At 41.4% G+C, this 16,511-nt stretch overlaps 1 protein-coding gene across 8 annotated transcripts in view; it reads right to left on the bottom strand.

The window, feature by feature from the left end:
• Dnhd1 (dynein heavy chain domain 1) overlaps positions 1–16,511 on the bottom strand; it is a 74,245-nt gene that overhangs the window by 50,976 nt on the left and 6,758 nt on the right. For 5 of the 8 annotated variants that reach the window (XR_013043960.1, XM_042281361.2, XM_042281365.2 and 2 more), the window contains exons 6-11: positions 14,718–14,874; positions 8,336–8,590; positions 8,093–8,230; positions 7,909–7,960; positions 4,115–4,377; positions 3,782–4,025 (exon numbers count right to left, since the gene is read on the bottom strand). Coding sequence is in view for 6 of the 8 variants with exons in the window: in XM_042281361.2 (XP_042137295.1) it covers positions 3,782–4,025; positions 4,115–4,377; positions 7,909–7,960; positions 8,093–8,230; positions 8,336–8,590; positions 14,718–14,874 (1,109 nt within the window). In the remaining 2 variants the exon portion in view is untranslated. Of the gene's footprint in view, positions 1–2,044; positions 2,244–3,781; positions 4,026–4,114; positions 4,378–7,908; positions 7,961–8,092; positions 8,231–8,335; positions 8,591–14,717; positions 14,875–16,511 lie in introns of those variants that run through there. The other 3 variants (XM_076549535.1, XM_076549519.1, XM_076549525.1) reach the window with 3 other exon arrangements.

Below are 16,511 nucleotides of genomic sequence, written 5' to 3'. Positions count from 1 at the left end.
CATCTTGTTCCTGCCTTGACAGAACAAACCCTTGTCCAAGAGCTGGAAGCTTCAGTGGCCTGTAAGAAACCTGGTGAGGAGCAAAAGCCCGAAGCCGAGGCAGGCAGGGTGCTTTCAAACAAAGCAATCTCTCTCTAGTCCCCAGAGTCAAGGCTCTTACCTTCATAAAGAAAGCAGGCCTGTGGGGTGTGTGTGTGTGTGTGTGTGTGTGTGTGTGTGTGTGTGTGTGTGTGTGTGTGTGTGTGTGTGTGTGATGAGTCTATATTCAGTCTTAGCAATAGGTACTATGGTTGGGACTGTGTGAGAATCAAAACAACTTCCATTTCTCCTAAGAAAAGAAACCAATGGCTTCCTAATCTATCCTACCATAAGCCTTTCTAAGGCCAGCTCATAGTCCAGGCACTTAGCTAGTACATGATAGCATGAGCCATTCTTCCCACAGGAAGGAAGAGAGAGAAAAGGGGAGATGACAAAAAAAGAGGTTGTAGGGTAAGAAATGATAAGAAGGCTGGGTGGTGGCTCACATCTTTAATCCCAGAACTGGCCAGCAGAGGCAGGCAGATCTCTGAGTTTGGGGCCAGCCTGGTCTACAGAACAAGTTTCAGGACAGCCAGGGCTACACAGAGAAACCCTGTCTCAAAAAAAAAACAAAAAAAACAAACAAACAAAAAAAAAACAGTGACAAGAGGAAGAAGATAAGATGGGCTGAAGAGGAAACAGAATAGTGTTGTTAAAGGACCAACCTTAATAATATTCTTCCCAGGGGCCCAGAAGAGAAGCAATGAATGGCGAGAATGAATTTTTGGGAAAAAAATCTAAGCACACCAAGCTCTTTATCCATCTACTTTATTCCTCTGGGATAAAATCCTATCTTCACAACTTCAGTTCTGCTTTCGTGCCCAACTCCTTTCTTACCTGATTTCTTTCTACCTTTATCTGCTGTCCCTTTAAGTTCTATCTTAATTCTCTCATCTTAATTCTGCCTCATCTAAGTTCTTCTCATCTCGTTCTTACCCATCTAGTACTTCCCCATCTGGCTGTTCATCTTCCACCTTGTCCTCAAGTTCTCTAGTCAAAATCTTCCTTCTCCCTCTCAGTTCTCCATCCTCAAGTTCTCTAGGGTATTCAGTTATAAACCCAAGCAATAGCAATCCTCTTCCTCCAGCCAGGTTACCAGGCTTGAATTCCTACAGGATCATAAAGGCAGGTAAGAATTTTCCTCAGGGAGTGACCATCAGGTTTTCTTTTACAACCCAAAAAGGGAGTAGTAAAGGAAGGAGGTCAACTGAGAGCTAATGATCAGTTAGTATAGCAAGAAAAGGGAATTCATATACTCAGCCTATATTCCTAGAAGTGGTTAAGTAAGAAGTTAAGAGTCGATAATGTTAGTAAGGCTGTATAAGAAAGAAGGGTCTGTAACTAGAGTTTTCCTGCCTTGCCCACAGTCAGAAAAAAATCTCTGTCACCCGCCAGTCCCACAGCCGCTCAGACCCAACCAAGTAAACACAGAGGCTTATATTGGTTACAAACTGTATGGCCGTGGCAGGCTTCTTGCTACCTGTTCTTTTTGGTTTTTTCGAGACAGGGTTTCTCTGTGTAGCTTTGCACCTTTCCTGGAACTCACTTGGTAGCCCAGGCTGGCCTCAAACTCACAGAGATCTGCCTGCCTCTGCCTCCCAAGTCCTGGAATTAAAGGCGTGCGCCACCACCGCCCAGCGCTACCTGTTCTTATAGCTTAAATTAATCCATTTCCATAAATCTATACCCTGCCACGTGGCTCATGGCTTACTGGCATCTTCACATGCTGCTTGTCATGGTGGCGACTGGCAGTGACTCCTTCTGCCTTCCTGTTCTTTCTTTTCTCTTCTCTGTTAGTACCGCCTATACTTCCTGCCTAGCCACTGGCCAATCAGTGTTTTATTTATTGACCAATCAGAGCAATTTGACATATAGACCATCCCACAGCAAGGGTCCAAGCATAAATTGTGCAAAGCTATTACTTAAGGTCTATCTGACCTAGGTGGTGTCTCCGTGTGAAGTTTACCTTAATTCGGGAGACTATTATGTGGTGGTCTGGACTGTTATTTCTGTTAGTCCTTGAATGTGGCTAAGGGAGATATCTGATTCCAGTGCTAAAAGGGGGAAACAGGTGGGCCTGGCGGAATGAAGCTTGTCCTGAGGCTCTTCTCAAAATATCTCAAATATATGTCCAAAGAGTGATCAGTCCACACTGTTAGCAATTCCTAGGGAAAAATCAATTGGGAAAACTACGAAGGCACACATGATATTCATAGAAGAAGACAGCTTAAATATAACAAGCCAAATAGCACTAAATACTCCCTGAGATTTAGCTTCCTCTGATGTAATTCCTTGATACCTTTAGGTAATGGCTTTGCCAAAATCAGCTGAGTTCTTATAATATATTCCTGCAGCTAGCTGGTAGTAGTGTGCTCTTATGTCCTACTTTTTATATGGAACTTTGGGAAAAGGCCTTCTTAAATGGTTTCCTGTGCTGATAGTGAACAGTCACTGTATAGTAAATATTGTAGTGTGCTGTGTTGTGGCAGAAAGGAACCAAAGGCAATATTTACAAGTCCCCCTGGTCCCAAATGGAGGAGATACCAAAGATAGCAGGACATTGATCCTACTGGACCTGCATGCAGTTTTTGAGTTGGAAGTAAGGAGTCCTAAGGTAAATAACATGGGAGTGGTCAGCCTAAGACAAGTAGTAAGCCTAAGAGACAAGAAGAGGAACTCATTGAACTCCTAAAGGTCTGCCACAGCAATAAGAGTCATGGTAGTGCTGACTCAGAAAAGGTGAAGGCTGAAGAGATGGCTCAAAGGTTAAGGGAACTTGTTCTTGTAGAGGATGGAAGTTTGGTTCCCAGCACCCATATTGGGTATGACTCTAGCTCCAGGGGATCCCATGCCCTCTTCTAGCCTCCACTGGCACCTGTACCACATGCACACGCAGACACACACACACATACACACACACACAAATTAAAATACATTTAAATAGAAAAGGAAAAACGCGCACAGGCCACGCCCCAGCTATACCAGCCTGGGACACAGGAGCACCAGAATCATCAATATCAAGAAGGGTAGGACCAGGTAAGGGGGTATTACACTCTCTGCAGACAATGTCCAACCCAGTGGGCTTTCCCAGTGCCAGTGTGCTGTGGAAGCAAAATGGAGCAGAGAATACTTGAGCATAAAAATCACTGGTGCTAAGAATTCTGAGCTAACCAAGTATTCAGAATAGACCTTACTGGACCAGAGTGGCTGCTTTAGATGAGAAGAGCCCTCATCAACTGGATGGAGTGTGTTCTTTTGCCACTGTCCACAGAGGTTAAGACTTCAGAGTGAGGCAAGAAAAGAGTAACTTTTCACACATGCAAATAGTGGTAGAAATTTAGCACTATTCCATTCAAGAAAGGTGCACACTAGCTTCCCAAGAATCTCTATGAAGAAAACCAAGTACAGGCTAAGCTTCTTAATCATATTTGGTTTGATCTTTTTTAAAAACAAGAATAGAAAAGTTTTCATCAACAGGAATGTGATTCCTAATGAATACAGGGAATGAATGAATCCAAACAGAGGCTGACCTCTGTGACCATACCTTTGATGGCAAAGAGAAGGGGCTGAGAGCTAGAGTTTTGGAAGGCTCCAAAGGTCCAAAGAAGGGCTGAAACCAAAGGTCCCTGGAGGACATTCTAGTCCCAAGGTAACCTGTGTGCATGGATGTAAGGAAGATGTAGGGAAGACAAGAAGCACTCACCCAACTCTGCTTGAACATTGTGGCCACTCAGGAGCAGCAACTTGCCTTTCGTCAGCAACTGGACAGGCATATTGGAGACACGTTTCTGCCAAACTTTCAGCTGGTTTACTAGTACTACATAGTCCTTAATGGGAGAGCCTCTCAGGTCCTCTAACTTCTGAGGGTCCCAGGCTGTCAGGAACTCATAGATGCCTTCTACCCACTGTTGTTCATTGCAGAATTCCTGAACCTCCTGCAGCATGTCCTACGGGCAGATAAGGTATGTAAGGCAGAGGCAGTAGCTATGATGGGGGCTGGCAGCCAGCAGCCCATTCCTCAAACTTCTGTTCTCACCTCCAGGAGTGCCTGTTGTACAGCCAGTGCCTGTTGGATTCTAGCATTGTTGTCCAAGTCCTCCTGTACATGATTGTAATTAGGGGGCAGATACTGACCCCGAAGCCGGTGCCCACGGACCTCCAGGACATCAGTAATTGCATGAGACTTCCAGGGCCACACAAATCCTACATTCGGGCCACAGAAGAGGCGAACAGCATCGCTGGGCTTTCCATGAAACTTGGGCATCAGGAATTCTGCATTTGAGTCCTGGTCTTTATCATCTAATGGAACACATGATATAATATCATGAGCACTCTCCAGAGCCCCATGCAAACCTTCTCTCTATCCTAAATGCACACCATGCTGCTATTCCTTGCTTATGAGTGAATCTATACACAGTACTGCAAATCCATGGGAGGAGTGGGTCAGCCAGAACTCACATGCTGAGAATAGAATTTGTCTAGTGTAAGCAGGAAGGAAAATTATTACAACTTACTAAGTGGGTTTCAGAATAATTAGGAGATCTGAAAAGCAAAAATAATGTACGCTGAATATCTAGAGTCTGGCTGACTGGCAAGTTGGGGTATCATTACCACATCACCAATATATGCAGAGTGGATATATATATATATATATATATATATATATATATATATATATATATATATATATATACTGCCTTTTCTCCAATTTAATTCTGAATTGAAAGCTCAGGTGGATTGAATTAGTGGGCCGTATATCACATATGCTGTCTAGCTGCAAGGGGACTGGAAAGTACACTTAGGAGCATCCTAGCCTCTACAGAACAGGGGAAGAGGAGGAATAGATGCATGATTGAATATGCCAGTTCTTAATATCCACTTTAAGGAATTATCCTTGGACCTGGCTTTTCCCCATAACATTTTAGGAACTGATTAATTGCCAGAGTCAGTATTTTTGGTAAAAAGGCATGCCAACAGGAACAGCTGAGAGTTCACATCTCAAAACTACAAGCAGGAGGCAGAGAGCACACTGGGAAGTATGAGAGATTTTGAAGTCTCAAAGCCTGACCCTATGATATACTTCCTTCAACAAGGCCACATCTCCCATTCCTTACCAAACAGTTCTATCAACAGAGGAGCAAGTATTCAAGCATATGAGCCTATAGGAACCATTCTCAGTCAAACCACCACACTGATACATGAGGTCTACATCAAACTATATCCAAAATCCAACTAATTCTCTCCACATCTACCATCACTTAACCAACTTCATCCTAGCCAAGTCACCATTGTCTTTCACTGCCGTTACAAAGGTAGGCAAGCATAAGGATAGATTAGAAGTCTGGACTCTGCTTGGCCTAAACTACACATACTCTCCATTGCTAACAACCTGAACTCTCATCCTTCCCTGAGTTGTAGATGAAGTTTGGATTCCATTTCAAACAATGGAATAAGTTATTCCTTTAAGCAGCCTCTTGGTAACTCTCATTTTGTGGTTAATTTCCATTCAAACAGGTTGCAGAATATATCAGGAACCAGATGCAGGGGGCCAATCCGGCATGAACCAGTTTTGGATTCAGGCACAGTAATGTGTTGTGAGTGAACTTTTAGGGTAAATTCCCTAATTACCATTTATGCCCATGCATAATTGGGCATGCTTAAGATTAAAGTCAGAGGCATCATGGGAAAAGTTACACATAGCATAGTTAGGCTTACATAAGTCAAGTCTGTTGATTAAAACAAAGAATCAACCACACTATACCGTTTAGCAATACTTCTCGTCTTCTTCTCAGACTGCACTCTAGCCCAAGCAGCCAGCCCACTGCTCCCTTGCAATGTGTCCTACACGGTCTCTTCAAGTAAAACTCCTCACTGCCTTACTATTTATTTGTGCTTTTTCAGTTCCTTCAATAAGATGCTAAGGACCTGGAAATTCCTGGCCTAGACAGCAACCCCTTTGGAACATTACTACAATAATCTTCTAGTCTTTCCCTGCTTTGGCCCTTGCCTACAATGCCTTATACCTGTCCCACATAGAAACAATAACAATGTTAATGCCAGAAGGGATTTTGAGATGATGGTTGTAAAAACCATTTTGAAATCACTCCAAATCCTCACAGGAAAATAACAAAGCAATTAGAAACTCACCTATGTGTAATATTTTAACAACTAGGGAAAAGGCAAAGGTCTCAAAGTACCAGTGAGTGGGCCAAGCCACTCATAGCCTCAAGGTGCTGTGGGATGTCCTGTATGCTGTGAATATATGTTGCTATGATTGATTGATAAATAAAATTCTGATTGGCCAGTAGCCAGGCAGGAAGGATAGTGTAGGTGGGACAAGGAGAGAAGGGAATGCTGGGTGGAAAAGGCTGAGTCAGGAGACGCCAGCCTGCCATCTAGGGAGCAGCATGTAATGGCACACAGGTAAAGCCACGGAACATGTGGTGACATATAGATGAACAAAAATGGGCTGAGTTTAAGTATAAGAGCTAGTCAGTGGTAGGCCTGAGCTAATGGCCGAACAGTTTAATTAATATATTATTTATATATTAATTTTATTTATATTATTTTATAAGCAGTTACAGGGTCCATGGGGCTGGACAGGACTGGAGAAAACTCCAGCTACATCAAGGTACCAGCATTTATGATTATGTAAAACACTAATACTTTTTGTCACTTAATCTAAACTTATTTTTTGAAAATATGTGCTCAATGAGTGTGATTTATATGTATTCATCTATATAAAATATAGGCTCCTTTTCCAGAACCTTTTCCTTCTTATGAATGATCCCCTAAAATTAACTTGCATTTTTTTCCATTCATCTTTATGAAAACATACCAGTTGGGTAGAGAAATTAAAAGGCATCTAATGCTTTTAATGATTTTTTTCATGATGACATTAGTACCTTGGAGAAAGGGAATGTCAAGATGTATTTCCTTTATGATGGTTAACAAGGTTGAGGATTAGAGCTGGAGAGATGGCTCAATGGTTAAGAGCACTGGCTGCTCTTTCAGAGGACCCAAGTTCAATTCCCAGCACCCACATGGCAGCTCACAACTGTCTGTAACTCCAGCTCCAAGAGATCTGACACACTCATACATGTAGGTAAAACACCAATGAACATAAAATAAGAATAAATAATAAACCATTAAATAATTTACTTTTTTAAAAGTCGAGGATTAATATATCAGTATCTTTTTTTTAAGGTTTATGTATTTATTATGTATACAGCATGTATGACTGCAGGCCAGAAGAGGGCACCAGATATCATTACAGATGGTTGTGAGCCACCACGTGGTTGCTGGGAATTGAACTCAGGACCTCTGGAAGAGCAGTCAGTGCTCTTAACCTCTGAGCCATCTCTCCTGCCCAATATCTCAATATCGTAATGAATTGTCCTATCAGAAATAACACAGCCACATAACCTAAAGCAGATGTTGAGCAAGCAGAACTTGTCAGACAAGCACACATTAGTTAAACAATCAAATTCAACAGCAAATAAAATGCAAATGTGACATTAGAGAAAACCTGGAATTTGGGGTGAACCAGGGGGCAGACAGTTTATCCACATACACACCACCACACACAATTACATAAGCACATGAAAAAGCAAGCACATGTACATAGGCACATGAATTAGTGAGCACAACTCCCTCAAGACTCTCCCACTTCTCAACAGACATGTACAGTACCCAGGTTAGAGCTGCCCCATTACATCCAAGGCCTGACCCGTGCTGAGCCTCTGGTCCACTTCCATGTCCTTTGCACTCTACATGTGCCCCTCCCCTTCATTCAGACTTCCTATCCCCTGTCTCTGTCCCTTTAAGTACCTTCAGAATACAGGGGATCTTTGGAGGTCCTCAGGTCTGTAGACTGCAGTACCTTCATGTTAGGAGGCAGAAAAGGAACCAAAATAGAGAAACAATGAGATTCTAAGTAGGCTGAGAACTTCAGATTCTATAGAGGATAGGACCAGGAATTTCCAGAGCCCACCCCCCTGCCCAGTCCAGAAACCTTTAGGGCAGAGGTCTTGATAGACTGCAGGCCTTTATTAAGAGTCTGGATTATAGTTTCAACACAAGGCATAGGAGACAACTGGCCATTGTCATCAAAGACCAGCTGTGATAAGAGAAAAGGGTTTTGTCTCGGGGCCTGTAAAAGAAGGATCAGCAGAGGTTACAGGGCCAGATGAAATGCAGCCCTCCCCACCAAGTAGTCTGGTCCTTGACTGACTTCCCACCCTAGCCACCACCTCACTTGCATCGTGTTGGCTACAAAGGAAGTTATTTCATCTTCTAAGATGGAAACAAGGTTCTGACAAATCATGTAGTCGATCAGGCGGGCAAACTTTCCCAGCTTCAGCAACCATGTTTCTGCCAGCTTCAGTTTCTTCTCCAGATGCCTGCACAGCACCCTCTGAAGGTATATGGAGCCCTGGCCTTTCCTGATCCTGTTCCAGTTTTGCACTCTCTCCTGCAGGCCCTGTTGCATTTGGTATGTGTCTTCGTGAACCTTTCAGGGTAGAAAGGTGAAACTCATTGGAAACAGAAGGATAGGGAAGTAAAACAGCTACCCACTGGTCCCTGCAAGCAAGGAGGTCTTGGAGTCTGGAACCTAGAACTTAGATTTGCATGTGGAAGGCTCCTTTTTAGTAGAGACTGCTCCATACACTTTTAAATGACTCAAGAAGACACAAAACAAAGGACTTAAATTCAGAGGGAGGGCTCATGTGCTAATGTGATAGGCCAGGCCTACCTATGGAAAGGTCGCAGAATAAGGCAGCTGAGCTTGGTAGCACATACCTGAAATCCCAACATTTGAAATATGTAGGCAAGAACATCAGGAGCTAAAGGTCAACCTGAAATATGATGAGAACATGCCTCAAAACAAACAAATAAATCAACAAACCCTATGATGGAACTCAATTAGAAAAGGTTAGTATAGGGACACAGGGAGTGTCACAAGGCAAAGCGTAGACAAAGACTGCATGATTAAAGCCAGCAATGATTGCAGGATTTGGACTCTATCCATTAGGCCTGGGATGATGCAGCCTGTTGAGAAAATGCATTCTATTACAAGATATTTATGGGCACTGACACAGACTTCCAACTGAGGAGAAGTTGGTGTGGGGAGTCTCTTTATGGGTTCTTCTTGGATATAGGAAGATTCTAAACTGACAAAGGCTGAGAGTTTTCAAGTTTCTGCATTTGTCCAGTTGAGGAATCTAAGAGAGATATAGGAAAGCTATGCTTGGCCAGATGGACCCAATGGTCCTTGATGCTCCCCTGTTCCTTGCCAAGCTCCACTGAGCTTGTGATTAGAGTTGACTGGTGTCTGTGCATTGTATTTCTGCTCTCTATGAACTCATCTCAGTGTTCTGCAACTCAGTTGAGCCCTAAGAAAACAAGTCCTCGGGGCTGGAGAGATGGCTCAGAGGTTAAGAGCACCGACTGCTCTTCCAAAGGTCCTGAGTTCAATTCCCAGCAACCACATGGTGGCTCACAACCATCTGTAATGAGATCTGGCGCCCTCTTCTGTATACATAATAAATAAATAAATCTTAAAAAAAAAAAAAAAAAAAAAAAAAAGAAAACAAGTCCTCAATATTAGGAAAGTGTCATTTCCCATGCTTTAAGTAATACCCTCAAGGCTTAGTGTTTCCCACTTCATAGCACTCAGTCTAGTATAGTGGTTCTCAACCTTCCTTATGCTGTGATCCTTTAATACAGTTCCTCATGTTGTGGTGACCCCCAACCATAAAATTATTTTCATTACTATTTCATAATTTTAATTTTGATGCTGTTATAAATCATAATGTAAATATCTGATATGCATGATATCTGACACTCTATTGTAAATATTTAGAGAAAGAATATAATGCCTGGCCAGGCAGCGATGGCACACACCTTTAATCCCAGCACTCAGGAGGCAGAGCCAGGCAGATCTCTGTGAGTTTGAGGCCAGCCTGGTCTACAGAGCGAGATCCAGGACAGGCATTAAAACTATACTGTAGATGTAACCAACCGTCTTATTAAATAAGAAACACAGAACCAATGTAAAGAAGAAAGCCAAGAGGTCAGAGCTCAGAGCTAAAACCTTACCCTTCCTCCTGCAGTGGTCCTACTTCTCCAAAAGAGACCTACTTCCTGTGTGTTTGTCTTTATATAGTCTTTCTGTTCTGCCTTCTCATTGGTTGTAAACCCAAACATGTGGCTGCCTCATCATTGCCTGTAAGTACAGCCCTCCAGGTCTTAAAGGCGTGTGTCTCCAATGCTGGCTGTATCCCTGAACACACAGAGACTTACCGAGCTCTGCCTACCAAGTGCTGGGATTAAAGGCATGCACCACCACTGCCACACTCTTGCTATGGCTCTAATAGCTCTGACCCCCAGGCAACTTTATTTATTAACATACAATTAAAATCACATTTCAGTACAAATAAAATACCACCATACTATACAGAGAAAACCCGTCAAGAAAAAAATATATAATTCCTTCCATTGAAGTGTCCCCTTGGTTGATAATCACCATAAAACTATACAAATGACAATAATAATTATGATTAGAAAATATAATCAGTATACTGTTTTAAAATACCAGCACTAGGCACAAGAACTTGGAAGTTATAATTGTTTTACCTCTTAAACATAAGTCAACATCCATTCCTAATAAAAAACCTTTAGCAAATGGATAAGGGAGAGCCACAAAACACCCACAATTAACATTTTTTTCTTTAACATTTCAAAACTATGTTAGCTCTTCATGATGCTGTATTTTAATGCATTTATAAATGGAATGCATTTATTTAGCACCAATTAAAAGCTTGGTTTGAACAGCTCAGTGACCAGCTGTGAGGATTACTGAGTTCACATCTCCCACCCTTGCCTCTTGAAGGTAACTGCCAGCCAGGAAATGTTTCATTCTGTTCCATGAAACAGCAGAGAAAATGGCTCTATGTGTCTAATGCTTGTCTTTTTGTTTCTTAAATGATGTTTAGTTTTCTTTAGAATATTTATCTTAGGATACATAAATCTCAGGGTTCAATCCTCAGAACCAGGAAGAAAAAAGGAAAAGAAACCCTTGGCTATCTCAAAACAATAAAAATCCTGCCTCATATTCTAAAAGATTCCTTTTTCACTCCTCTACAACGATATCTTTTACCCACAGTGAATGTCATTGGAGCAATAATTAGAAAACAATGGCCTAGTGGAAAATCTAGTAAGATGTGTTCAAGACATCTAACTCACAGAAACTTGGGTAAGAGAAAGTAACAAATGCAAAACATGAAGAGATCCATGTTCATGATTAGGAAACTGTTAAGATAGCAGTAATAAAAGTGCAAGGCTGGGCAGGGTGGTACACACCATTAATTTCAGCACTTGGGAGGCAGAGGCAGGTGGATCTTTGGGTGTTTGGGGCCAGCCTCGTCTACATATTGGATTCCTGAACAGCCAGCGCTACATAGACACTATCTTTAAAACAAACAAACAAACAAAAAACAGAAAAACAAGTGTAATAAGTCAATTATTTTGTAGAAAATAGCTAGCTAATTCAAACCTGATATGGAAATTCAAAGAAGCAAAATAGCCTAGGCATTCTTTAAGATCAGAAAAGGTGTAGGATTTGCAACATCAGATATAAAGCCTCTTCAGAAAGCTGTAATAATGAAGTCAGTGCAACCCTGAAAAAATATCGATAGGCTAATGAATGGTACAGATTTTAGAGACAGACTCCTATAGAAAAAAATGATATTAAGGACTAGGGAGATGGCTCAGTAAAGTGACTGCCTCACAAGCATCAGGAGTTGAGTTCAGATCTCAGCACCCAAGTTAAGCAGTTGGAATGTAAGCCAGGAGGTGATGGAACATTCCTTTAATCCCAGCACTAGGCCAGTATGGTCTACAGAGTAAGTTCCAGGACAACCAGGGCTACACAGAGAAACCCTGTCTCAAAAAAAAGGAAAGAAGTTGGAATGTAATTCTCATTCAGGGGCTGGAAAAAGGTGGATCCCTGGAGCTCACTGGTAAGCAAATCTAGACCATTGATAAGTGTCAGGTTCAGTGAAAGACCATGTCTCAAAAACTGATAAGGTAGAGTATGATTGAGGACCACACCTGACATCTACCTTTGGCCTACACACATATCCATATAAACATACAAACAAATACATACCCCTACACAAATACACCAGAAAGAAAGAAAGAAAGAAAGAGAGAGAGAGAGAGAGAGAGAGAGAGAGAGAAAGAAAGAAAGAAAGAAAGAAAGAAAGAAAGAAAGAAAGAAAGAAAGAGAGAAAGAGAGAAAGAGAGAAAAGAAGAAAAGAAAAGATCAATAATATTAAATGAAGAAAAGAAGTTTTTTTGGGTTTGTTGTTTTGTTTTGTTTTGCTTTTTGATTTTTTTTGAGACAGGGTCTTTCTGTGTAGCCCTTGTTGTCCTGGAACTTGCTTTGTAGACCAGGCTAGCCTTGAACTCACAGAGATCTGCCTGACTCTGCCTCCCAAGTGCTGGGATTAAAAGCATGTGCCACAACTGCCTGGCTGAAAAAGAGTCTTAATTAATTCAAAGGAAAAATAATTTTGACTCTTACCTCACCTCACATATAAAAAAATTGAACCTAGTGTGGAAAAAAAAAGAAAAAATTGAAACAGACTATAAACCTAAATCTAAAGAAGAAGTAATAAAATGACTGTAGAAAAACATAAGAGACGATCTGTGTGACTTGAAATAAGTGCAGATATTTTAAATAAGGACTCAAAAGACTTGATTGTTGTGGAATATTACTTTAACTAGGCAAATATGTGTTACGTTTGTTTATGCTGCATTTGTTCAATTATGAAAAGATGTGTTGCATTTGTTTCACCTTGCCTGCCTAAGGCATCTGATTGGTCTAATAAAAAAGCTGAACAGCCAATAGCTAGGCAGGAGAGGGATAGGTGGGACTGGCAGGCAGGGAGAATAAATAGGAGGAGGAATCTAGACTTGAGAGGAAAAAAGAGAAGAAGGAATAAAGAGAACAAGGGAGGGAGAAAGGGACACTCCCGGGGCCAGAAGCCAGGCAGTCATTAGTCAGTCATGGAGACAGTAGGAAAGTAAGATGTACAGAAAGAAAGAAAGGTGAAAAGCCCCAAGGCAAAATGTAGATGAAGAGAAACAGATTAAGTTATAAGAGCCAGCAAGAAATGGGCCTAACCTAAGGACAAGCATTCATAACTAATAAGAAGTTTCCACGTCATGATTTGGGAGCTGGTTGGTGACCAAAAAGAAAAAGCTTGCTACACTTGATAGCACTGAGAAAACTTTAAGAAAATTAAAATAACGGGCTGGAGAGAAGGCTCAGCAATCAAAAGATGACTGCTCTTCCATAGAACCAAGATTCAATTCTCAGCACCTAGATGATGGTTCGCAACCAACTGTAACTCCAGTTCCAGGGACTCCTATGTCCACTTCTGGCCTCTGTGGGCACCAAGCACACATATTGTGCACAGATACACATATGAGGAAAAACTCCCATACATGTAAAAAAAATTTTAAAAATTAAAATAATTTGTTTACCAAAAGACACAATTAAAACATGAAAAGGTAAGTTACAAACTTGTTGTCATACAATTGATATAGAATTTACATTTACAATGTATATCTAACCCTGTGAGAGTAGGAAAACATTATTCTTAAACATACCAGTGAACACAGCACTTCTGAATCTAGACACGTAGAAGTTTTCTCATATGCACCAAACACTTCTTCAGCAAACTCCAAGTGTATATCCCATACTTAACTCTAACACTATCTGGAAACAGCCTTGGGTCCCTCTGATTAAAGCCACAGCCCACAAGACTGTCTTCTACTTCAGATGGCAATCACAGGGGGTGGTCTTAGTCTAATTGTGTTGCTTTAACAGATTACTTGGAACTAGGTAATTTATAGAGAACAGAAATTTATTTTCTCACAGTTGTGGGGGCCGAGAAAAGGCTTCTTTCCACATCCTCCAGGTAAGAGGAGAACTGTGTTAAGAGGGAAGGTAAAAGAGCAAAGAGGGGGAGGTGGCAGAGGCAGAGCCCTCATGGTCCCATCACCTACCAAAGGTTCCATCTCCTAGTATTGCCACAATGGCACCTAGTTTAAACACCAAACAAAAGCATAGTAACAGATAACAGACAAGAGGCAAGAAAGAACCTGACAAAGACATCCCAGAACACTAGATGGGGATGTGGACTCAGATACAAAGTAGTCATAATTAGGGTAAATTCCATCACTGAGTGCTTCGACTAGCCATGGAGGCCTGCCACGGGTTCAAAGATAATCCCAGATGCATGAAAGGTTAGGATTCTAGTTCTTAATTTTCTTAATGCCCCAATTCCTTCGTGTTAGCACAAACACCTGACAAAACAGACCTTCCTTTTCCTCCCTGCCTCTAGGCTAGGAACAGCCCTCAGGGAACATTAGAGTCCCAGCCTTTGCTCAGTTGGTCTTGATCTATCTATACCAAAATAGAAACTATTGTCGCTGAGCAGAAAAATGTGTCTAGTCCAACAGCAGGATCCAAGTCACACAGGGGTCCCAGAAATAACCAAGAGAAGGCTGAAACTCTGGACAGCTCTGATTGGAGAAAAGGCTCACAATAAAGCAGAGCCTCTTACCAGTTGAAGAATGGATGTACAGAGATTGAGAAAGCGACAGAACGTTCGCAGAGCCTTGTGGTTCTCTTTGGCTATTGTCTTCTGCAGGTCCTGAAGCTCATAGCACTTATCTGGCTCCTTGGGTAGCCAAGACACAGACTGAAACTCCCGAAGAAGCCTAGAATCAAGAAATAAGCTGGTTAGAGCTGGTATCCCAGCCATTCCTCTCTCAACACCTTTGAACTCTTCCCAACTCAGTTCAACCCAGACTAAGCAAATGTTTACAAAGACTGTAATATTCCCAGTGACCAATGACAGTTGCCAGGTGGGAAATTATTTGGAAAAGCCTCACAGAATGCACAGATGCTTATACCTAGTGACCTTTCTTCCAAGAGAGGCTCAGATAAATCCTAGGATGTAAAAAGACAAGAGACTTCATCCTGGGAATAAAGAAAATTAAGGTCCTAAAAAGACAAGGTTGACAGGCATATTTTAGGATCCAAGGTGATTAAACCACTGAGGAAGCTGCTCCTATTCTCTACCCTCCCTGTTTCCCCACAACTCCATCCATAGCTCTTGAGATTACTTGAAAAATATGAACAACCCCCCAATAAGTAGTCAAGATGATTAAGATGATGAATATATGCTATCTATTCTGTACCTGCTAAAGGGCATTGGATATATAGTACTTTTTATCCACAATCTCATTTACTTCTCATTATTTGCACTGTGTAGCTGAAATCTTTACAGGAGTTTGCAGACCATTGACTTCAGGCTCAAAGAGTAGACTCCTTGCTAGTCTCCTAGCTAGGATCTAGATTCAGACCTATAAATCCTCCAAACCCTTATGATTTACACCATCACTAGGCATGAGAACACACACCTATAATCCTAGCTATTGGGCAGTTGAGGCAAGAAGATCAGAACTTCAAAGCTAGCCTTGGCCTATGTAGCAAATTAGAGGCAAGCCTGTGGTATATGAGACCTTGTCTTTTTAAACAACCAGAAAAACAAAACAGCTTTTTTTTTTTAAAGACATTATGATGACTAAGGAAGTCTAGAGGACAGCAACAGCCTAAAGTAGAGGTTGCAAACTGATAACCATTGTATCAAATTCAGACTAAAAGTTTCCACTGTGCACTGCTAAGAACTGACCCTTAGAGTGTTTTAATTAAAATTTGAACCCAACAGCTAAAATTTTAAATTTTGGTAGAGTTGGCATGATGGTTCAGCAGTCAAGGCATTTGCTAACAAGTCTGATTTGCTACCAAGTCTGATGACCTAACTTCAGTCTCAGGGTCCCATATGGTGGAAGGAAGAACTGACTCCTTCAAGTTGTTCTGTGACCTACACACACATGCACACATATACACACACACAGTCCGCACATGCACATATACAAATAACTAAAATACTACATTTAATTTTTAAAACTTAAATTTGACCATGAAATGTAGATTTCCAGGAAATCCTACAAAACAAGGTCAGCTGATCATAGTGGACCTATACTCCAAAACATCAGTTAGTTAAACTGAGCAGTCACTGTCCTTTTCAGATGCAATCTTCAGGGTGCAGCACCATGATCTCTAATGTCTTGCACTTAATCATTGTATTCTTTCAGTATCTTCAATTATGATCCCTGAGCATTTGAGTTTACAACTCCTCTCATAGACTATACAGGAAGCATCATGAAGGAAAGGCAAGGAGGCAATAAAAACAGGAATAACTAACTTTCAAAAAAAATGTGGGTGTGTTGGAGAGAATAATGGACAGGATTAAAGAATTTTTGGGTTCAAATGCCCAAGTTTGAGCCAC

The sequence above is a fragment of the Peromyscus maniculatus genome, chromosome 1 (assembly GCF_049852395.1).
Source record: "Peromyscus maniculatus bairdii isolate BWxNUB_F1_BW_parent chromosome 1, HU_Pman_BW_mat_3.1, whole genome shotgun sequence".
NCBI lineage: Eukaryota > Metazoa > Chordata > Mammalia > Rodentia > Cricetidae > Peromyscus > Peromyscus maniculatus.
Note: the sequence above shows the minus strand (reverse complement) of the source record. Positions and strands in the feature narration are given on the sequence as shown.